This window comes from Zalophus californianus, chromosome 8, assembly GCF_009762305.2.
Source record: "Zalophus californianus isolate mZalCal1 chromosome 8, mZalCal1.pri.v2, whole genome shotgun sequence".
NCBI lineage: Eukaryota > Metazoa > Chordata > Mammalia > Carnivora > Otariidae > Zalophus > Zalophus californianus.
The window spans coordinates 79,053,767-79,078,086 of NC_045602.1; the positions used below are offsets into that span (position 1 = coordinate 79,053,767).

Consider the following 24,320-nt stretch of genomic DNA (forward strand, 5'->3'; position numbering starts at 1 on the left):
TTTCTAGGAGTGATACCTGTGGTCTATAAATAGAGCAGTGGATGATAACTCCTGGTCTTGTTTGCCTTTCCTTGCATGGAACCTCCACTCGTAAGCTGGGGCAATAGCGATTAGAAAACAGTATTCTTGGTCTGCCATTCCTGGGGCAGATCTTCAGTGCTCTAAGTGGGGATTGGGTAGAGGAAGGAAGGTCCAGACCTCTTTGCTACTGTTACCTGAAATAGAGCTTCTGTGACATAGAGCTTGGGGGATAGGGGCAGGTAGAATGAGAAATGCTAGCAGTCTGCTTATCCTAGGGAGAAATTGTAGGGTGAAATTGGGAGCTAGGGGGAGAAATGGTGTGGGGTCATGGCTCAAATACCAAAGAGACTTGCTATTCTTACCAAGCTTTAGTATTTTCTTGAATAAATGTTTCTGTAATAAATGTTTTTATTTGCTATATGGTTTCATGACAATTCCCAAGACTTTAAAAAATATACATATATATTTACCAGTTATGGTTGTTCTCACCGAGGAGTCTGCAGATCATGTTGCCATTCCAGTTGTGCTTCCTGATCATTTTTTTTTTTGAGAGAGAGCATGAGGGAGGGGAGAGGGCGCAGAGGGAGAGGATCTTAAGCAGACTCTCCACTGACGCAGGGCTCGATCCCAGGACCCTGAGATCACGACCTGAGCCGAAATCAAGAGTCAGACACTTAACTGATGGAACCACCCAGGTGCCCCGTCATTATTTTTTAATGCATGTCTTAAAATACAAGCAATCAGAATCCTTTAAATAAGGCAGTTGCTCAAAACCTGAAAAAGCTTTCTGCTGCCATCAGTTGATTCATCATCAACACACAGCCTACAGAATAGGCAGTTCTTTAATAGTTAAATATATTCCAGAAGTAAAGACTGTTTATAATTCATTTACAAGTGAGTCTGTTACACCAGTAAATGTTGTTTGACCTGCTGTAAAAAGTAAATAATGCTGTGTAAGAATTAGTCCTGGAATAGTTTGCTGAATTCCTATTTTCAATCCAGTAGATTAAAAACACAACTGTGAATGGTATAAAGACGTAGGAATCATACTGTGATAAAATCAATCTCAAAAATAGAGAATCCAGACCCTTGCTGGATAATTTAAGAACTCAGAAGTTTTCCTCAACTTAAACATGAGTGCCACACAGAAAATATTGAAGATGTCTTTCAATGTGATGAAACTGTACAAAACTCTAGAACATGACCATTAGATGACCAATGTATAAAAACCAACAGGATTTAGAAAACACATCTAATTCTGAAGTAAGCAGAAATAAAAAGACAATTTACAAAGAATTGTAACTAATTTCTAATCATCATCAGAGTCTGAATCATATTTCTTCCCTCGGATAGTTTTCTTTTCCAGCTTTGTGAAGTTTGTTCCAAATTTCTTTTGGCTCTGAAATGGTGGCTCCATTAAATTTCCACTAAAAATAAAGCAAATTTGAAAAGCATTTACTGTTTATGATTTAGTACAGTTGGTATGTTAACCTGCACAAAAATCTCTCTTCTTCCAAACCTATGGAATAAAGTTTTCTTTAAAATGCTGGTGTCAAGGAAGACCTATATTATTCATACTGATGGTTAAGAGTTTTAAACCCTATTTTGTATTACTAAATGTTTTTGATCCATGTTTTATTTTCTTATCATTAATTACTAACATTTCACAAAACGTACCAACAGAGTTTCTGACTGAAAAGCATAGAAAGAAATGAAAGTTTTTCCACCTGTTTTGGATATGGTGAACTTGGGATTAGATCCTTTTCACTATAAGAATGACACAGGAAAATGATCTATTTTTTACAGCTTGTTATGGCTGGTACGATCCTGTTTCACATCTTTAAATGTTTAGACAAACATCAATAAACTCATGGAATTCATTATCATTAACCTGGAATTGGTACGAAATTTTTCAATGATGCTTGAAAAATAATTGAGACATTTTCTTCTTTCAAAAATATCTAGGAAGATTCTGGTTTTGAAATATCATTTGGAGGGGGAGATGAACCATGAGAGACTATGGACTCTGAGAAACAAACTGAGGGTTTTAGAGGGGAGGGGGTTGGGGGGATGGGTTAGCCTGGTGATGGGTATTAAAGAGGGCACGTACTGCATGGAGCACTGGGTGTTATACACAATGAATCATGAAACACTACCTGAAAAACTAATAATGTAATGTATGGTGATTAAGATAACATAATAATAAAAAAAAGAGAAATATCATTTGCCACTGAAAGGAACCACAGTGTCTTGGAGAAATAGTCAATTCTAGGGAGAGTCCCTCTAAGACCTCTTATTTGCACCAGAAAGAACGTGCTTAAAGAACTACTGGGACATGTGAAAAGGACACAGAAGCCTGCATGAGAGGGGCTCTCACTGGTCAAATCTGGGGCAATTTGGGCTTCAAAATAAATATTAGTAACGAACTATAAGCCACTGGATAAGATAAGCCATTGCCCGTTTTAATATAAATAAATGAAAAGGTAAATTAGTGTGGGATATGGAAAAGTTCTTCTTAAATCACCATTTGGCTTGGTAGGCAACTTGTTAACCAGTGCTCAGTTATCACCACCAGAAATGAGACAAAACATCCTATACCTCCTGCAGTGCTACACGAAGAAGTAAGAATATCACTTCTATCATGTACCTGTGAGAAAATGCATAATCCAAACCTAATCTTGAAACATTAGACAAACCCAAACTGAGGCATGCTCTACAAAATAACTAGCTTGTACTCTTCAAAAATGTCCACGTATTGAAAAATAAGACAGGTTGTCACAGATTAATGGAAACTAAAAATACACAGTAACTACATGAAACATTTTAGTATGCAGGACATTATTGGGACAGTGGTAGAATTTGAATAAGGTCTGTAAATTATTTAACATTTCCTGTCTTAATCATTGTACTATGGTTACACAGAAAAAGCCTTCATTGTTGGAAAATACACAAGGAAATATTTAGGAGTAAAGGGACAATACATCTTCAACTTCCACTCAAGTGGTTTTGGAAAAAAAAAATGTATGTATTCAGAAAAAGAATGACAAGGCAAATGTAAAATATTTAAAATTGAGAGATATGGGCAAAAGATAAATGAGAATTCTTTGTACTAGTTTCCAACTTGTTTAAAGTTTGAAATAATTTCAAAATACATTTAATAAATATTAATATCCTATTTATTAAGAAAGTAAAACCTAAAACTCCAAAGTCAATTTCTACAATGTAGAGATAATTTAGGCATGTGTAGGGGAGATTCAGAGAAAAAGGGACAGGGAAAAGAGAACTTTCTACTTATTGAACAGCACTATGCCTATAGAATGATAATAGTATAATTTTATCTGTTAATTTTCCAAATCAGAAACAGGCATAGAAGGCAAGATGATAGGTTCTGACTTGTGGAATCAGATAAACTATTTGGCAAAGTGAACAAGGAGATAAATGAAAAATGGAAGTTGGATTTTAGATTGTTTTCAAATTGAGACTGTCTCAATTTTAAGATGATCACAGAAATGAAATTATACATTTTATCAGATTCCAGAAGACAGGAATAGCTACGTTAAAAAATCTGATGTTCAAAAATAAGTCATTATCAATTTGAATAATCTGGTTTAAATCAGGGAAGAGTCAATTCCGAAGTGTCATTTTGGGTTTCCAGACTAATAGAAAATTAGATTCAATAGGATTTGTTAGGATGAAAATTTTTAGTTAGGTGTACTCCAGGACTCAATTTTATCTGTAACTCTGATTTTGTTGTAAGATCATGCTAATAATGTACGTTTTAACAAATGTTTTTCATTTGTGAAACATTTTCTACATCTCAGCCAGATCTTACTTAGCTGCATAAAATGAATGTTAACATAAAAAAATTCTCTAAAAATATCAAGTGGATATGGAATTAAAATCAATTGTTTTGCTAAAAATTACCTGTAACTGAGAATATCGGAACAACCCAGCCTCCATTCTAAAGTTTCTGTGGTGAAGTCATCTGTATTTCCTAGGTCAGTAAATCCAACCACATAATCTTGTGTTTTTCCATCTTTTACCAGTGCTAGTGTGGGAATGACTTTGATACGCAGTCTCTCACAAAGGAAAGGTGCTTTTTCCACATTCAGCTTCAGAAATTTGGTCTCAAGATGTTTCTTAGACAATATCACCAAATGTCGGTCTAATATTTTACACCTATAAATAAAAGCATATAGAAAAACCAAAAGCTAAAACAAGTTTTTCACTTTAAAAATAATTATCATAAAGGTACATTTAATTTTATAGTTCTCCTGCTTGAGTCTCATAATTTGGCAGCTGGCCTATGCTGGTGTCGGATGACCTCATTTCATTTCATAGGTTAGTTAACTGATATGAGAGGCAGAAAAATCATCCAGTATTCTAGAAAGGCAGATGTGCCCTAATGATACTTATAAAAAACAAGATACTAAATATACACTTTCAGTCACAAGTGGTTCACGAAGTTGTCATGTTCACGGTAAGAACAAAAAACTGTCATTTCTCTTATGTTTCCTGGTGTCTCATACACAGAGCTTGAAGGGTAATAAATTTGACTTGACAGAACTCAGAAGATACTTTTTAGAATTAGAAATGTACACACAGTGCCATATTTAGGAGTCATTAAGACTGAAGAGTGTCCCTGAGAAGGAACTCTTCTAACTGCAACTAAGCATTAAAAAGCATAGGGTCAGAGCTATAAATATGGTCATATGGTTCTAAAGAAATGAAAAATACCAGTAGTAACTTTTATTAAGCCACTTTCTATTGAAAAGAAAAATGGAAATGACATTTTCTGAAAGTTAAAATGTATTTTAAAGTGGTCAATCCTTTAGTGTTCCTGAAACAGACTACTGTAATAATCTTTTTCAGTGGTTCTTAATCACAGGTGTTCATTAAAGTCAGCTTTTAAAATGTATGGATGAACCAAAATTTTCTGGGAGTGGAGCTGGGAAACATGCAGGTGATTCTCATGCTCCATAAAGTTTGATAACTACTGCTTTAGATGATGAAGACACGAAATGTTTCATAGTTGTTACTAGTAGGCTTTCTGCATACTTCTTGGTGTAGTTATTCCTGAATCAGGACTGGGTCCAGCAAGTTCCTGGTAACCCTGATGCCCCATCATTCTACCTCTGAATGCATCTTTTCATCTATCACCCATGTAGTACAGTGATGAGATTGCAGTGAAAAATGGTAGGAGAGAACATGTTAATAAATGGTTCCTGAATGAAACTCAAAACAAATGATAAATGAACCATTATATGAGAAATATGTTCTTGAAAACTTGTAGGTAAGTCAACTCTATGGTTTTATTGGAGTTATATGAAACCTATTTTAAGTAAATCTATAATTGTACCATTTGTTAATTCATTTTTTTTTAAAAACACAGAAGTGGCAGTCACACTGTCGTTAAAACAGCTTAGGCTTAAATCCTGGGTTCAAATACTCTTCTGTCATTTAGTAGATCAGTGACATTAAGTGAGTCACTTAATCTCTCCAAGTCTTGGTCTCCATGCATGAAGCATTGGGATTCTACCTACCTACCTACCTCAAAGGGTCACTGTGAATGTTCCAGGATTTTATACATGAAGTATCCAGTCTACTATGCACCAGGAACTCTGATATCTATTGGATCTACCAATAAAATTTTCTAATGATTTCTTTTTTTCTATTTTTTAAGCAATCTCTATACCCAACATGGGGCTAAACTCAAGACCCTGAGATTAGAAGTCAGATGTTTTACCAGCTAAGCCAACCAGGCACCTCTTGATTTTTCATTTTTGCTTGAAGATAAGTACTCCTGGTGTTGCACTATTTATACAACCATCAAATATATTTACTCAGCACCTATTATGTGTCATTCATTGCTGATCTAGGGGTAGGAACTTGGGAGCATGGTGAACCACGATACAGGCGAACTCTCTGCTTTCACAAAACAATCTAGTGGGCAAAAACATCTAATAAACATCAAATGATATCAACCTTAGAGACTAATATGATATTAATATATCACCTCATCACGTATGTCAGAGGTTGGCAACTGGAGAAATATGTGCCAACGGGAGAGGACAGAGTACTACGGTGACAGAGGGTTTCTCTGATACCCTTTCTTTCCTAAACCCTTCCCACAATTTCCCTTACAGGGGATTTCACCATCTCAACATTTTCATTTTTATTACCATAACCAGTAAGTCCCAGGCAATTAATCCCTGTAAGATCGGAATTAACAACTAAGTTACTGGGTGGTAAGTTTAAGACAAAGGCCGAGCAGGCTTTGCAAATGGCAGAAGAGGGCAGGGCTGAGACAGCAGCGAATGATGGAGACTCTACACTGGAGTGTGTGTCTGTCTGAGGGAGGCGGCTGCTATTCAGTATTAGCAAACTGTCTTCCTACTGAATTCTAGGTCTGCTATTAGGTTGATTTTTTTAAACATCTGAAATCTGGATTTTTAAAAAAATTGTATCTCTCAATTTTTACAAGTTGGCAACTAATCAAATTTGGGGGTTAAAAGAAAGGCTTAAGTTAAGATATAACCTTTTCTTTTAAAGATTTTATTTATATATTTGACAGGCAGTGAGAGAGCACAAGCAGGGGAAGCAGCAAGCAGAGGGAGAGGGAGAAGCAGGCTTCCCGCTGAGCAGGGAGCCTGATGGGGGGGCTCAATCCCAGAACCCTGGGATCATGACCTGAGCTAAAGGTAGCCGCTTAACCAACTGAGCCACCCAGGTGCCCCAAGATATAACCTTTTCTAGGGGTATTTTCATTTTACAAGGACTCTGCCTCTGTAGAGAGGTTTGCAGATCTGGGCTTTCCAAAAGAAATCACTTTCCTCTACTTCCAGCCAAGCCTGGCACTCCCAGTGATGCTTCTAGTCAAAGGCTTGGTCAAACCATTGTCTCCCTATGAGTTGCTGGCTGAGAAGGAGTGAGTGAATTCAAAGCTGGTGTTCAAGGTGTTGGCCCCCACTCCCAACATTGTGTCTATATCATAACAGTACCAAAAAAAAGGAGAAATAATTCTTGTTGTGTTGAAAAAAAAAATTTACGTGTATATCTCTTAGATGTTTTTAAAGTTATCCAATGAAAACATTAATTCAGAAAATAGCCAGTTCTAGGAAATAATCTTGATTCTTAATAATGTTAATTTATACTTTTTTATGTAACAGGTTTTTAAGTTAATCTTCAAAATAACAATTGTTTAACAGAGACGTCTATAGAAGTACAAAGATACAACTTAGAAGTAGTTCCTCTAATTTTTTAATTTTCCTATTACGTTAGCGTATCTCTACTCAAAGATCTCATCATTTTAAACAAGTCACTGATGGAAACAAAGTTACCTGAATGTGGAGTCTCTGTAGAAATGGCAAACCACTTTTTTACTCTCCTTGACTTCTTGAAAAAAGTCTCTCTCACTAGGGATTTCTCTGTATTCCCCATGTCCTTTTGAAAGCCATTCCTAATTTGGAGAAAAGGGAAATATTACACACTTGAAATATCTTTCAGTATCACTTTACATTTTGTGTCTAAATTGCTGTAATATTCTGTAATGAAGTTGATTTTATCTTGTAGAGAAATCAATTCCTCTTAGTGATTTACTTTCCTAGATCTCTAGTGTCAGTGCAAACACAGTTTGTAGGCAGGGACTATCTTTCAGCACAATTTGTGTTTAAGACAATCATCTGTCTTGTTAACTTCACACATACGTTTTCTCACAACTTCAAAAATAAAAATTTAGACTCCAGAAACTTAAAATGTAAATATCCATTTAATTTCTCTGCACTCAAACTACTAAAATCAGAAGCATTAGGTCCAAGTTAATGCAAAGCTTTGAAGAATAATGCTCATGAGATAAAGCTACTTGGTCTTTGTAGGGAGGGGAAAGGGAGGGGTGGTTACTGCAGCTCTGCAGCTCAAGAGCCCTGTTTGCTCAGAGAGGCAGGAACTGCTTCTATCCTGGCCACCAATGGGTAGTATCCTAGGAAAAAAAAAAAATCACATGATGTCCAGAAATAATACAGATACCACCAGTCATCTAATCCGACTTCTCAACCCAATATATCAACCCTTATCAACTGTGCCTGACAGACCTTTCAGTTTCTCAAGCTTCCTGCTACAGGACAGGTTCATCGTCTCAACTGGAAGCTTGCTTCCTTTTTCAGGCAGCTGGTTTTAATAAAAAAGAACATTGGGCTTACAGGCAGAAGGCATGGGCTTGAATAACTGTTCTACCACTTATTAGGCTAAGAATTCTAATAACCTTTCTGAATCTCCATTTCCTCATTTGTAAAGTGGAGATCACTGAGTTGTGAAAGTAAGACTATCAACATGTAAATATCTACAATAGTGTCTGGCACAGGGGCTTAAAAAGAAGGTGTATGTATACTCTCTAATTTTTTGAAAGGTCTTCTCACACTGAACTGCAATATATCCATAACTTTGGTCTGTGGATCTCAGCTTGGACCTAAGATTAGAGAGAAAAGTTCTAATGTCTTTCACAGGTCAGCCCTTCAGATACCCTATCTCACCTGTGTCCTTTCTTCTCTACCACTCCCTTCATTTTCTTTTGGCTGTTTCTCACATGAAATGATCTCTACATTTCTTACTGATTATCCTCCTCTCAACAGAGACTAATTCTTCCTCATCCTTTTAAAGAGCGGCAGAAGTCTGAATGCTGCCCTCCAGAAGTGGTCCACTGAGAAAGGGGCAGGAGTGCCATCTCCTTTCTTCCTCTGGACTTAAGCTAACACAGACTGTATTAATAGTTTTGGTATCCATTTCACATTGGCTTCTGCTGAGCTGATGCTCACAGGAGGCCCTGGTATTTTCTCCTTATGTGACATTTCTTTGGTCAAACTTCTACAAACAATTTCAACTCTCAAATACAGTTCCTTAATGGCATGTAACATTTCATGGCTTTTCTTGACTCACCAATAACATCGCCATTAAAAAAGAATATTTGTTTCCTAAAAAGCTCTTTTTGTTATTAATTCTCATATGTTTAACCAACAGGTGGAAGACCTGAACCTTTCCAAGCTCCCAAGAGTGAGGCAAGCCTACTCTGAACTTCCACCAACACATGGCATCTCTCCTGACACTCAGCACACCCCTGTGCTCTTAGTTCAGTTTCTTTCAGAGTTCACGCTCCACAGGGCATCTGCTGAATGGACTCAGGCAGGATGGGCAGAGATCACAGTGCAGGCTGAACCTACCCAAGGCCTGGCAGTGGGGCAACATCTAGCTCTCACTTAGTGGTTATCACCCAAGCCTTTGGATGGGCTCTTCCTATTTCTCACCTGTCCTTCTGCTTATTACCTAAGTCCTATGTCACTAGCTGTCGTTAACAGGAAGAGGGTACTCGGTTGACTGAGGAATACTGAGTCGCATCAGCCTATTAAGTGCTTATGTCACGCATATACTGATTTCCTGATACCTAGATAGATCAGTAAATCAAAATTACTATGCGATCTATACTACTCTTTCAAAAAGAGTATATACAAAAACCATTAAAGCTTCTTTTCTACTTCCTTAAAAAACATTTTAATAAAGAAGATCTATTACAATGCAGTGAAAACTCTAAAATAAGACTCTCTCAGTTATTCTATGACAAATTCATTTTAAATTGTTTTGCACATTAATTAAAAAAAATCCCGAAAGGCTGCAGGACTCAGGTTTTTAATGCTAAGTATTCGGATTATTGTTTTAACTGCTGACAGTTTCATTTAAGCCATTATGTATGTTCCTTACTGCAAATCAGGTAGATTCAGTCTTTCTACAAAAACATCCCAGTTATGACAACCTTTTTTAGTTGAACTATTAGCAATTAGTAGTGTTACTTCACTGTGATTGTGAAATAGGAGTTTGTAGCAGAATCTCATCATATGTTACCTTAGATAATTATTAGCGTTATAATTAAAAAAAGTCTCCTGGCTTCAAAACCATACACACACACACATACACACACATTGTATTTTAGAAAACTCAAGCTATAAAAATAGAAACTCAGTCACATTACAAAAGATTCTTTCCTTTTTGTAGCAATTCTCATAAACACTGAAGAGTATAAACATTATGAAAGAGATGCTACAGTAGCACAAACAAAACTCCATTTCTTTAGAAAAGTTAAAGCGCATGTTTTACTCACAGCCAACTGAAGTGGAACCAGAATTGATAATAATCTATTTCAATTTGACAAAAAGCAATGGAAAAATTTTTAATCAAATTTAAATTTGCAGGATTTATCCCAATTGGTTTTGATCAGAGTCTATGAGTCTGTTCCACACTTCACACTCTAAGAGACCAACAAGGAGAGAGCTGTGGCCACCCTTCTTTGTGACCCAGCATGCATTCCTTTGAATAAATAAGCCATGTAATTGTTACGTTGGAAATGCCTGAAATAATTTCTTCAATGTAAACTGCCTTACAGCTCTCACCTAACTTACACTGATCACAGCTAAAGTATAATCGGCTTGACAATTACCTAAAAGGGAAACCACTGACTCCCAGTGCTCTTCCTAGTCCCCTCCCTCCACAACCAACAAATTTGAGCTCAAAAAATGATCTTGGGCACATGTTTCTTTTACTTGACTGTGGATTAACATACTGAGCAGGCTAATTTTTAATGTGTCTTTAATAACTAATATTTTTCCCCAGCAAATTTTTAACAGTGATAGTACTCTGCATTAAAAACACAAAAACCCGAAAAATAAGTACTGAAATAAAACGACTTCAGCATGTGTATATACAAGTTGTTAGGAGCATACTGTTAAAGTAATTTCAGAAAGCAGGGCAGAGAGGTTACTTGTTTCTGCTGTTGCGCTCTCCTTAGTGCCTCAAGTCTCTTTTCTTTGAGGCGTTCCAATTCGTCCTCATCCATCTGGTCCAGTTTCTGAATTTCAGAATCCAAATGTTCTTCTACTAGTTTGGTAGTCTGAAGCAACTGATTTTCCAGAACTTTTGAAAACATGTCAACAGATGCATTAGCTTCCATTCTTCTAAATGGTGTAGTTCAGCCTTGGTGCTAGGGAGAAAGTTTGCAAAGTTGGGAAAAAAAAAAAAAAGGCAAGTAAAGTTTCCTCTCTCATTTACAAAAATTCTAGCAAGTGTGTAATTTGCCTCCACAAAGCGTTCTGCTGACAACCAAGCATTTCATGTTATCTTTAAGAATTTTTACTTAAATGTTTTATTATTTTACAAAGGGAGAGAGAGGGAAGGGGAGGAGGGTGAGAGGGAGAATTTTAAGCAGGCTCCACACTCAGTAAGGAGCCCAACTTGGGGCTAGATCTCACAACTATGAGATCATGACCTGAGCTGAAATCAAGAAACTGACTGAGCCACCCAAACGCCCCTTACTAAAATGTTTTTTTTTTTTTAATATTTTTATTTATTTATTTGAGAGAGAGAGAGAGCACATGAGATGGGGGGAGGGTCAGAGGGAGAAGCAAACTCCCCGCTGAGCAGGGAGCCCGATGTGGGATTCGATCCTGGGACTCCAGGATCATGACCTGAGCTGAAGGCAGTCACTTAACCAACTGAGCCACCCAGGCGCCCACTAAAATGTTTTAAAACTGAATTTTCCACGTTATAGTCACACCACTCAAAGATTACTTAGAGCAAGGTTTAGGTGCTTCTGATTTAGTTTGTGTTTCATTACAAGAAAGCAAAGACAAGTCTTTAAGACCACAGAGAAATGGGTAGTTGGAGTTCTACCTAATGACATATATTAAGTGTTTCTTTTTTTAAACCAGAAGAGAAATAAAGCAGAAATGACTGAATAATAGTAAAGTTTAACTGTAGTGAGGTTTTACACATACATCTACAAAACAAATTTTGCTTCAATACAGAACAGAGTTGAGCCAAAAATGTATTTTTCAAGGTTTCTACCTAAATGATTTTCATTTAACTCCTGAGAAAGTGCTTTACAATTTATGTGAAGAACAGTGCCTGGTGCTCCCTAAACTTTAGTTTTCACTGCTGTTCTTTATGACCTAACAAAATCTATAATGCTACAAAGACTGATACTGGCATGGATCTACTGACACCGTTCTTAACTTTGATGTAAAACAATACCACTCCAAATGTTAAAAATACTGATCCTTTATGTAACACATGAGTTTAAAAACGGAATCTAATTCAGATAAGAGGAAGTTCTATTTCAATTACACATTTTATAAAATGTAGTATTTTATGTCAGGAACAATCAGATGGAAATTTTATATATTACTAAAGAAATATAATTTATAATTTGCTTACGAAAGCAGGAAGCTGTTGCATTTCAATTAACTAATACACAGTTGCAACTACTACTGGAGAACCTTAAAAAAAAAATCTTAATAAACTGTGAACTCACTGACTCAGTTACTGACATATAGCCTGGCCCACACAACCCTCTACAACTGTTGAACTGAAAAGAAGTAGTCTTCTTGCAAACTTCACTTTTGATTCTTTTTTCTTCACAGGAAAAACAGTTGAAATGCACTGATTTCATCTTTGTACCCCCAGAGCTAGCAGTGCTTGGAACACAGCAAGTGCTCAAAATATATTTGTTAATTTTGGGATGCCTGGGTAGCTGAGTAGGTTAAGTGTCTGCCTTCGGCTCAGGTCATGATCCCAGGGTCCTGGGATCCAGTCCCACATCTGACTCACTGCTCAGCGGGGAGCCTGCTTCTCCCTGTGCCCCAGCACTCTCTCCGACAAAAAAAAAAAAAAAAAAAAAAAAAAAAAAAAAAAAAAATTTGTAATTTTGAACGAACATGTGCCTACTTTCTGTTCAAATTATCTTGTTTCAAAACTACGAGTTTAAAAAACCAAACTGTAAGCTCCTCATAAATGCTATACATTTTCAAGTAATTGTATTTCAAATATGGTAAAATAATTTCACACTTCCTACCTCCAAAGAAAAATATCAGTGAGACTGTATCCCTTAGGGTTGGAGCCAGATGAGGCAGAAAATTGGTTATTTAGACACTGACTTACATATCAGAACCTGTTCTTACCAGAGGTATAGTGGATGCTGGTCCCTGGAGTTTTATGAGATGAACTCAGAATTGAATTCTGGGATAACTGGGAACAGAAGCGAATAACAAGAGCTGTTCTAGGGACAGGTAGTGGTGGTCACCGCATTCACAAAGGGAAGAGGAGATGGTGTAGCGATCCCGATAACTTTTCATTCTTCAAACCACAAACCTGATTCTTCCTTTTTTACAGTTCATCGGCAACAGTGGGAAGGGGCTTGTCCTCAAATTACCTAACCGTTTCCTTGATTCCCTTACATGCACCCGCCAAAACAACCTGAACTGCACCCGAGGCACCTTCCGAAAAGCATCCTCGCCACTCCCTGAGCCCAGAGGGACCGACCAAGGCGAGTTCAGGTGGCCCCGTCGGCCAACACCTCCCGGGGCGCATGCGCCGAAGCCGCCTCCGCCTCACTGACACGGACGTCTGGGCCGCGCCCCTCCCCCGCCCTGGCCGGATGTTGAGTGGTGAAGTGTTCATCAGCATTGGGGGCGGTGGCCAGTTTTTTCACACCATCCTCTGCCTCACCTGAGCTCTCGGTGACACCTGAGAAGTGAGGAACTAAGTACTCCAGAAAGTCCACTCCGGCTTCACCCTCGCAGCAGCTGCCGGTGGCTGCAAACCCGCCGTCACTTCCGTCTCCTCTTTGGCTGCGGCCCTCACGCGATACAACCTGAGACGCCCGAGGAAGTGGGGCGGGGGAGGAGGGCGTGCGTACGGTGAGCGCTTCTGCGCGTGCGCAGCTCCCATCCTCCACCCGAGATTTCCGATTCTCAGCCTCGTTCTGGATAAACGGCCAACGGGGGAGGGAGCAAAGTATGCTGGAGGTTGTAGTTTATCAGTGCTCAGCCTGGCCGAGTCGGACTTCCTTAGGCTCCGAGCCTCAGGACGCGTAATGTTACATCAGAAATGAGAGATAGCTACGATCTTGCTCAGGAGTGACACTTCAACTTCGCTTCCATCGTGTTTAATGAACACTTTTTTTTTTTTAAGTTGAGGTATAACTTACACAGCATGATTAATTTTTACATACTTAACACCCGTAGTATCACTGCCCAGATCCAGATATTAAATATGTTTACCACCCTAGTAGGTTGGTTCCCTTTGGACTTCCCTAACACAAATTCTTAGATCTTGTTCTCACTTTGAATGTAAAGATTAATTTCTATTTCGGGGAACTAAGGGGTGTATCCTTGTTTTGTTCATAGTAATTATTTTTTGGAGACTGAACAGACTTCATAATTCATGGACGTTACTGAGAGTCCCAATTTGTCCTGGATTACCTAGAGTGCCTATCACTGGTTCATTGTGTTTCTTTACTGAACTGCGTGCGGCTGCGAATACAAAGACACAGAGGTGTAAGGAAAGCCCAAGGCTTACTTCTGAGCCGAGCTCCAAAACTCCCAAGTCTGCGTTCTCCCCAGAGATGGAGCTGACAAGGGTAATTTTCAGGCTCATTGTCTGTCTCAGGGTTCTAGAACCAGGAAACCCCACAGTTATCCGTGAGCGGCAGACGCTTGCGGAAAGGGGGCGCTCGGGCTCCCGCCTGGCCGGCTGGTCAACTGGAGACGCTCTACCCGAAGCGCAGCTCTCGATGAGCCGCGCCCTGCGTCCCCACGCCGAGGCGGCGGGGCGATGCGCTTGCGCACTGAGAGCTCACACCATATGTGCCCTGTCCCAGTGCGCGGGTCTGTGGAGAGCCGGGTGCGAGAGGTGGCAGTGCGAGGGGAGCCGAGACGAAAAGAGACCAAAGTCGGCTGGGGGACAGTGGGTCTGTGAGAGACCGAATAGAGGGGCTGGGGCTACGAGCGCCGCTGACACACGATGGGGAAGAAGCAGAAAAACAAGAGCGAAGACAGGTACCCAGTGACTGGGTCCGCACGGTGGCGTCGGGCGCAGCTCAGTGGTTCGCGCGGGTTTCGCCGGCGCGAGGTGGACCGGGGACGAGGCTCGTGCCCGGCACCACGGGGCACCGGGCCTGGGTCCAGAATGGGCGGCCCGGGGCCAAGACCCCAGTTCCGGGAGGGCGCGGAGGGCCTCGGCGGCGGGCGGGTTCTTACAGTTGAGGCTTGGTCCCGCAGCTACCCCTCGCCCGGCCTGGGAAGAGGGGTCTCCTGCCTGAGGAGCTGGGCAGTGGTTTTGGGGTTCCCTGCCCTACGGGGAGGGACTCCCGTGGCTTCGCTGGGCCGGGGACGGCCTGGCCAGCGTGGCCCCGGCCAGCGTGAGAGTTGTTTTTGCGGCGCTATTATTGGCGAGGGTCAGGAAGAGTTCTTTCTGTGCCTTTGTACCTGTGAATACTTGAAGAGAGAGGGTAGTTCGAATGAGTGAGTACCTACAGCTAGGTTTTTAAAACTTTGAGCCGCTCAGGTGAGTTGGAGTTACAGGGAGGTGTTTAATAGGTAACTCCCTCTTAACTTCATTTAATTTGTTAACTGTTCCCAATTATTTAAGGTCTGGTTGTCCAGACTCCGTGCTTTTCGCTTTCCTTCTTCCGGCCCGTCTTTTGGTGATTTCTTTGCTCTTTAGCACCTCCCCCTAAGAAAGGAGGAGGAGGAGACGAAACCAACCAACCAGGGTCTCTCCTTTCTAACCACTTAAAAGGCTTTTGGGGGGAGGGGGTGTACGGGAGTTACGTACCCCGAGATTTTTGCAACATTTCCGTGTGTCACATTCTATTGAATCCTTTTACTCTTCTCAAAGTTTACTCCCTGGGAGTGAACATCTGTTATATTTCACCTTTGTAAACCACTTACAAACTTCGTTCAAATACTAGGGGAGAGTAAGGTAAATTAAAAAAACAAAACAAAACAAAAAAACCAAAAACAACAACCTCTGATAGTTCATTTTGACTCAAAATGGGCATCAGGTCTTGAAGTTAAAATAAGATTACTAATTATAATTCCTGGATTGTTTGCTCACCTGACACCACTAATGAGTGGAATTAAAAGACACCAAGGTGAGTTTTGTATTTCAGCTACAAATCTGTTGGAAGAAGTTAATTGGCTTGCAGACTAGAACTTGTTAATCAGACCAGGTAAATGAGAGAAAATAAGCAGACTTCTGGGTGATTTAGTGCGACAAAAATTTCTCTGCTTTTGGCAAGGTGTTTTGACACATAGGATACATTTTTATTCCAACCGTCTACAAAAAGTAGATGAGTATAATAAAGCTTTTATACTAATTAGCCGGTTTCAACCGTGGTTATCACATGACCATTCGTGTTCTATCCACCTGCTAAGATATTTTAAGGCCATCTCAATCTTCATGTGTTAATCCTTCAGGTGTATCTGAAAGATAAATACTTGAGGGAAAAAGCAACTGCAGATACATCAAGCTTAAGGAATAGTAAGAAGGATTTCTTAAATATTATTGAATATCCACTCAGTTTTCAAATTTCATTGTTTTATTTTATTTAAAAAAAGTTTGTTTTTTTTGCACTTGGTTTGTTTGGTTCAGGATTACGGAAGTACCGTTCTTTAGATTAAAAAAATACATGTATAGGTTATACTTACATCTTTTACTTTCTAAGCTCTTTCATAATGGAATAAAGCTATTCAGAGGGGAGATACTTATTCTTGTTTATTTTTAGAAAAAAGTGAGTGTTTCTTACTGATTCATAAAGATTTTGGTGAGTGATGTAAAGTGCAAACACTGGAGCCTGTTGTGAAATGATTGGTTTAGTAGCAAAGAAAGAATGCTACTACTGGTTTTTTAACCCCGCAGGCTAATCTGTGGTCTTATATTTTGGCTTTTTTTTTTTTTTTAAGATTTTATTTATTTATTTATTTGACGAGACGCAGCGGGAGAGGGAACACAAGCGGGGGGAGTGGGAGAGGGAGAAGGAGGCTTCCCGCCGAGCAAGGTGCCTGATTCAGGGCTTGATCCCAGGACCCTGGGATCATGACCTGAGGTGAAGGCAGACGCTTAACGACTGAGCCACCCAGGGGCCCCATATTTTGGCTCATTTTGAAGGGAAAGTGGTAGCAATGTAATTGAAAACTTATTTTCTCATATGCCATTGTCAAGTTTTTTTTTTCCCCAAATGCTTCATGGACTCCTTTGCTTGAATGCCTTTCAAATAATGTCTAAGAAATCTCAGGGTTTTGCACAGGTCTGCCTTTGACTGGAACTACTTGGCCTTTTTACTTTGGCATTCTTTGTAAGATGTTTTGGAGGGTAGGAGGACAGGGAAGATATTTGGGGGTGGGGAGCGAGAAGGGTAGCAGGGAAGTTCCACTACTTGTGAATTAGTTTGCTTTGACCTTCTGTATATTTAAATACAATTTCTTCAAGGATATTTTACATATTTGTAAAAGAAACAAAAACATACACTGGGAAGAAAGTCTAGAAAGAGCCCTATTTTAGGATTAATATTCTTGTTTGTGTAAAATGAGGTATTTATCTGGTTTTATTCTCTTGTATAAAGATCCCCACTTGTAAAGATTGTACATTCATCCCACCACCCCTTCCCTTTCAAGCTATGCTAAGCTGAACATGTCTCTGGCCGCGTAGAACTGGGTGAGAAATGAGCAGCTGCTTATTAGTTATAAAGATAACAGAGAATTGAGTCACTTTTCTGGTTGGAAAGAACAAAAAATACTTGATTGTTTTAATCCTTATAATTAATCCTTATTTTAACTTCTCAGCCACTCAGTGTTCATTTAAAATTAGGTTTTATTTCATCTGAGTATCTGATTTTATACAACAAAGCTTTGTTGTATCAGTGACTTTTGTTTAAAAACTGAGTTCTCAAATTTTGTTCTCATTCTGAGAAAGAGATTTTGATAAGACATTCAGCAAGTTTTCCTGTCTTTTTTCAGTTGGCTGGAGAAACTCTTGATGAGATAAGGGCTAGGATTCAATATCTGTAGATCATACAAAATATAAGGTCACAGTCAATTCTCAGAGTCATCAGTTTACATAATGGGACCTTATGGGATCTTGTGTGTTCTAGTGATGTCCTGCTGTTTCCGTTTACACAATACGATTGATGTTCTCTCTCTTTTTTATTATTATTATGTTATGTTAATCACCATACATTACATGATTAGTTTTTGATGTAGTGTTCCATGATTCATTGTTTGTGTAGAACACCCAGTGTTCCATGCAGAATGTGCCCTCTTTAATACCCATCACCAGGCTAACCCATCCTCCCACCCCCCCTCCCCTCTAGAACCCCCAGTTTGTTTTTCAGAGTCCATCGTCTCTTGTGGTTTGTGTCCCCCCCAATTTGCCCCCCTTCATTCTTTCCCTCCTGCTATCGTCTTCTTTTTTTTTTTAACATATAATGTATTATTTGTATCAGAGGTACAGATCTATGATTCAACAGTCTTACACAATTCACAGCGCTCACCATAGCACATACCCTTCCCAATGTCTGTCACCCAGCCACCCCATCCATCCCACTCCCCCACCACTCCAGCAACCCTCAGTTTGTTTCCTGAGATAAAGAATTCCTCCTATCAGTGAGGTCATATGATACATGTCTTTCTCTGATTGACTTATTTTGCTCAGCATAACGCCCTCCAGTTCCATCCATGTCGTTGCAAATGGCAAGATTTCATTCCTTTTGATGGCTGAATAATATTCCATTGTACGATTGATGTTCTCTTACTGATGAGTGTAGAGAAGAAAAGGATCTAGGTTATTTCGTTTTTCACAGCCTCCAGTTCTTTATTCTGGTCCCTTTTTTGTTTGATTCCTTAAGTGTGGTAGTTACCCCCCCCCCCAAAAAAAAACCCAACATGATACAGAGGGAAGGAAGATAATTATTTCATCTATCTCACAATCAACTAGCATCGAGGTGGGGTTGTCATTCAGGACCTAGAAGTTCTTTCAGGATTCCGTAGAGTTCTAGGGTATGTTCAGCATCAGGTTATTTTTTGCTGTGGTTCTCTATACTAGCAGTGAACCAGTATAGTGACTCCACTATTCTTTTTTTAACTCAGATATTGTTCCTATCATTACTGGCAAATTCCCTGGTTTCTTGAGAGTTCTAGCTATTTCTCAGACAGTTGCCTAACCTTTAGATGGTTAGGAGCCTGCCCGGAAGGAGCTCTGAGTATAGCAGGTAGTCAAGAGCTTTCCAGAGAGGGAATTGGCCAAGTGGCAAATAGTCTAGTTCAACAAAGGAATTTATTTCTCATTTGTATATACTTGAATTAGTAATAAAAAAAAAAAAGCGCCCCTCTGTCTGCATGTATTAGATCAAAAAAGAAAAAAGATGTGTATAATCCAAGAGTTCTCTTGGTTTAGCTTGTTCCTGTACTAATACTTTAGGAAATTAGTATGTGGAGGGAGAGAAGCCCTAGTTTGCCATAAATGAACAAGAAAGCAGATGATAAACTTTTGTTGTTAGCTTATAGTAACTTTACCTTCCGTAGTGGTGATCTCTGGGGAGCTGATGCAGCTATTTTTGATGTTGTTTGCCCACTAATTGTGCTTTATTCATCTAAGTTTCTTCCATTCTTGCATTTGATCTGTAAGGTGAGCAAAGCATTGTGTAACTGAAGAACTGAGTGTCAGTGGTTAGGGTAGAACAGCAGTTCTCAAACTTTGGTCCTACCACCCCTTTACATTCTTTACTAAGGAACCAAAAAGGTTTTTGTTTTTGTGGGTTATATGGATACTTACTGTATTACAAATTAAAAGTTCTTAAAGTAGTTATTAATTTAAAAATAAAACTAGGGGCTCCTGACTGGTTCAGTTGGTAGAGCATCCCACTCTTGATCTTGGGGTTGTTAGTTCAAGCCCCACCTTGGGCAAAGAGTTTACTTAAAATAAATTTAAAAAACTAATAAACATGTTACATATTAACATAAGTAGCATTGTTAAGTAATCGTTTATAAAAAATGAGAAAACTGATATTATTAAACAGTTTTGCAAACCTCCTTACTGTCTGGCTTAGTAGAAGAGAACTTGATTCTCCTCTGTGCACTCAGTGTTGTAGCAATATCACATCATGTGATTTCTGGAAAACTCCACTGTACAGTTGTGAGAAAATGAGAATGAAAAAGTAATAATAGCCTCCTAGTATTATTTTGAAAATACTTTTGATCTTTTGAATTAGTTTAGACCCCCTGAACAGGTCTTGGGGACTACTTTGAGCTGATTTAGGGATTCCTAGACTAGATTTGGGTCTTTGTGAGATATTTTCTAAGCTCTTTGACTGTCATTAATGTTTGTCTAACAGGTAATAGAAATACTTAAGAAATACTCAAGGACAACTTAAGACATCTGTGGTTGTGTTCATGCTCTTGATATTTTATCCACTTAAGATTCTCTTTTTTAATGTAATAGGGGAATTTATCAAGTTCTATTAAAAATCTTTTGGGATTGATTTTAATTGGGAATCCCATTAACTTTTTAGAATATTTAGTACACTTATCATTGTGCTATCACATCATATCATTCAAGCTATTATCTGCTTAATCACTTAATTGCCAAGTGTTGTTTTAGGTGCTAAAAATAGAGTGGTAAACAAATCACTAATAAGACATACTTCCCTATTTGGCTAATTGTAGATCAGTAAAATTTTATTTTTTTCATTTGAGTCTTTAGAATATTTCTTGTTTGGCTTATTCCTAGGTATCTTATAGTTTGGTTACTGTTAATATAGTAATTTTTCTTTTTTGCTTAATAAGAAAACTTTTAAGATGGTTATCTTGTGTCTGACCAACTTAGTGAACTCTGTTATTAGAATAGATGTGTAAAGGGTAAGGACTAAATTGTGATTAGGTTATTAGTTTGTGATAATAGGTAAATAGTAAAGAGGGGAAGAGCAGGGAGAAAATTAAAGACATTACAGTGGCATTCAAATGTTTTAGTTAGTGACACCCAAATGACTCCTTTTTCTAATTTATGCCCTGTGACAAATAAGAACTGTTGAGAGAGTCCAAAATATACAGGTATTTTGAACGCTTATTAAATAGTATTGAAATAATCACAGTAACACAGCTTGTCCTAGCAGTAACCACAGTATTTATGTAATTTTAATGAAAGTACTTAATGTAGAACCAATAACCATGTTGTAATTAATTTGACAATCTGGGAGGAAAGGAAACGTATAGAGATTTAAGAAGTATTATATAATATATAGAAGAGGAAAGTGGGGTTTAACATAATAATGTGCTTGAAGTTTAGAACCTCTCAGCTATTAAGCCAAATCCATCTCTAGAACCTGTGGCTTTTCACTGTGGTATACTAGTTGTTATAAGAAATGTTGATATTCCAAAATACAGACTTTCCAAAGAAAAATTAATATCTGCATAGGATCTTTACTGGTGAAAGAACTATTAAAGATTAAGAACTCAAACAAGGAGGGAGAATAGAAAAATGACAGCCACTGTCTGTAGGTCAATCAGTGCCAAAATTTCTTTAAAGAATTTCTTTCTTCCTTAACCAATTTAATTATGTAACTGCTTGCCTTTCTGTTTAAAGTGAAAGCAATGACGAGTTAATGTTTTAGTCCTTCCCATCAGACATGGTATATAAAATTTCAGTTATGTTCTTTCAGAGGAATCTCTATTTTTCACCAGGTAGCAGTTATTTTTTAGAATAATTGGTTTTTCAGTCCTCCTTTTGGTGATAGAACTATACTTTCCACTGAAATATAAAATATTTGTTTGGCTTTTCTGTTTCTGAAACTTTATTCAAACCATAAACTTTAGATAGCAGTCCCTAAGAATACAGTTGAGTACTGTTTTAAGTCAAATTTATGTCACTAGGTTTCAGGTACTGAGCTTTGGTGAAGCTAAGGGGTATGACTGATGCTATTGTAGTTAGCATTTTTTCTAAGTCTAGAATCATGTTCTAAGATTGTTATATGAATATACTACATTTTATTTACCCATTCATCAGTTGATGGACATTGGGGTGGTTCTACTTTATGGCTGTTATGAATCATACTGCTGTAAAAATACCTATACACGTTTTTGTGTGGACATATGTTTTCAGTTCTTGGAGTGAAATTGTTGGGCCATAGGGTAATATATAGTTTAACTTCTTCAGAAACTGCCAGGCAGTTTAACTTTTTTCAGTAACTGCTAAAGCTTCTGCTCCATTTTACATTCCAGTCAACAATGTGTATTAGAATTCCAGTTTCTCCACATCTTCATCAACACTTATCGTCTGACTTTTTGAATTATAGCCATTCTAGTGGGTATGAAGTGGTGTCTTCCTGGGATTTTAGTTTGCATTCCATGATGGCCTAAGGTGTTGAATATGTCCTCATGTGCTTATTGGTCGTTTGTATATCTTGTTTGGAGAACTGACTATTCAGATCCTTTGACTATTTTTAAATTGACTTTATTCTTGAGGAATGAGTTCTTTATATATTTTAGATACAAATCTTTCATCAGATATGATTTGCAAACATTTTGTCCCATTCTGTGGGTTATTTTCTCCCTTAGGAGGTTATTGTTTGTCTTTCTTTTCCTTTCCTTCCCTTTCCTTCCCTTTCCTTCCCTTTCTTCTCTTTCTCCTCTCTCTCTCTTTCTTTCTTTCTTTATTTAAAGATTTTAAGTAATCTCTACACCCAGTGTGGGGCTCAAACTCAAAACCCTGAGATCAAGAGTTGCATGCTCTACTGACTGAGCCAGCCTGGTGCCCCTGTCCTTTCACTTTCTTTCTTTCTTTTTTTTTTTTTTAAAGATTGTATTTATTTGACAGACAGAGACACGGCGAGAGATGGAACACAAGCAGGGGGAGTGGGAGAGGGAGAAACAGATTCCCTGCCGAGCAGGGAGCCCGATGCGGGGCTCAATCCCAGGACCCTGGGATCATGACCTGAGCTGAAGGCAGATGCTTAACGACTGAGCTACCCAGGCGCCCCAATCCTTTCACTTTCTTGATTGTGTCCTTTGTAGCACAAAAGTTTCTATTTTTTAAATTAACATATATTATTTGTTTCAGGGGTACAGGTCTGTGATTCATCAGTTTTACACAATTCACAGTGCTCACCTAGCACATACCCTCCCCAATGTCCATCCAAAAGTTTCTAATTTTGATGATGTATGATTTATCTTTTTTTTTTTTTTGGTTGCATGTGATCTAAGAAACTATCACCAAATCCAAAGTCATGAAGATAACTTAAATATTAACTAAGTATTAACATTTGTGTACAGGTGTTTTTCATTCCAGTAGCTTTATAGTTTTAGCTCCTACAGTTAGATGTTTGAGCTGTTTTGAGTTACTTTTTGTTTATTGTGTGAGGTAGGGATCCATCTTCATTTTTTTGCATGTAGATATCCAGCCGCCCCAGCACCGTTTTTAAGAAAGGCTTTTGTTTTTAATTCCTTGTCAAAATCAATTGACCATATATGTAGGAGTTTATTTCTGGGCTGTCAGTATTGTTCCATAGATCTTTGTGTCTTTATGGCAGTACCACACTGTCTTGATTGCTGTAGTTTTGTAGTAAGTTTACAAATTGGAAAGTGATTTTTCTAACTTCTCTTTGAGATGGTTTTGGCTATTCTGTGTCCCTTATATTTCCATACAGATGTTAGGAAACACTTTACAATTTCTGCAACAAAAAAGAAGGCAGTTGGGATTTTGATTGGGATTGCATTTCATTTGTAGATCAGTTTTAGGAGTATTGCCAATATTATGCCTTCTGATCCATGAATGTGGGATGTCTTTCCACTTACTAGGTCTTCAGGTTCAGCAATTTTTTTTGTTAGTTTTTAGAGTACAGTGTTTGCAGTTCTTTTAAAAAAAATTATTCCTAAGTATTTAATTCTTTTGTACGCTATTGCAAATGGGATTAGTTTCTTAAGTTCATTTTCAGATTGTTCATTACTAGTGCATAGTTTAAATACAATTAATTTTTGTATATTGATCTTTTATCCTGCAGTCATACACTCTCATTTATTAGCTCTAATGATCTTGTGTGTGTGTTGATTCTGTGGACACGATCATGTCATCTGCAAGTTCAGATGGTTTCTACCTTTTCCAGTCTAAATGTCTTTTGCTTCTTTGTCTTGCTGAAAGCTCTGGCTAGATTGTGCAGTACAATGTTGACTAGAAGTGGGGAGAGTAGACATTCTTGTCTTGTTTCTGATCTTAAGGGGGAAAAGCTTTCAGTATTTACCCATTAGGTATGATGTTAACTATGTTTTGCCTAGATGCCCTTTTCCAGGTTGAGGAATTTCCATTCTGTTCGTAGTTTGTAGTGTTTTTACCATGAAAAAAGTGTTGGATTTTGTTAAATGCTGTTTCTTCATCTACTGAGATGATCATGTGGTTTTGTCTTTGTGTTTACACATGTTGTATGTTGAATCCTTGCT

General features: G+C 38.3%; 2 protein-coding genes across 4 annotated transcripts in view; one reads left to right on the forward strand and one right to left on the reverse strand.

Annotated features, from left to right (window-relative positions):
* Nucleotides 1–700: 700 nt before the first annotated feature.
* On the reverse strand, nt 701–13,759 carry TXNDC9 (thioredoxin domain containing 9). Of its 2 annotated transcripts, none has more exons than XM_027623731.1 (5): nt 13,564–13,759; nt 10,823–11,041; nt 7,362–7,480; nt 3,946–4,200; nt 701–1,448 (listed from the first exon to the last, which is right to left on the reverse strand). In XM_027623731.1, the coding sequence occupies exons 2-5, from the start codon at nt 11,009–11,011 to the stop codon at nt 1,331–1,333; spliced, it is 681 nt and encodes a 226-aa protein (XP_027479532.1). In that variant the 5' UTR covers nt 11,012–11,041; nt 13,564–13,759; the 3' UTR covers nt 701–1,330. The 2 variants fall into 2 exon arrangements, with proteins under 2 accessions (XP_027479532.1, XP_027479533.1); XM_027623732.1 differs by lacking the exon at nt 13,564–13,759 and adding an exon at nt 13,017–13,401.
* Nucleotides 13,760–14,585: 826 nt separating this feature from the next.
* Nucleotides 14,586–24,320, forward strand: part of EIF5B (eukaryotic translation initiation factor 5B) — a 91,786-nt gene continuing 82,051 nt past the window's right edge. For both annotated transcript variants that reach the window (XM_027620780.1, XM_027620781.1), the window contains exon 1: nt 14,586–14,894. In XM_027620780.1, the coding sequence (XP_027476581.1) occupies nt 14,860–14,894 (35 nt within the window). In that variant the 5' untranslated portion in view covers nt 14,586–14,859. The remainder of the gene's footprint in view (nt 14,895–24,320) is intronic.

Bases quoted from the DNA above. Each gene is read 5' to 3' on its own strand.
- TXNDC9 (XM_027623731.1), bottom strand. From the start codon at position 11,011: ATGGAAGCTAATGCATCTGTTGACATGTTTTCAAAAGTTCTGGAAAAT. The intron at 4,201-7,361 runs GTAACTTTGTTT...TTTTATTTATAG, and splicing joins TACAGAGACTCCACATTCAG to GTGTAAAATATTAGACCGAC. The intron at 1,449-3,945 runs GTAATTTTTAGC...CTTTATTTTTAG, and splicing joins TCCGATATTCTCAGTTACAG to TGGAAATTTAATGGAGCCAC.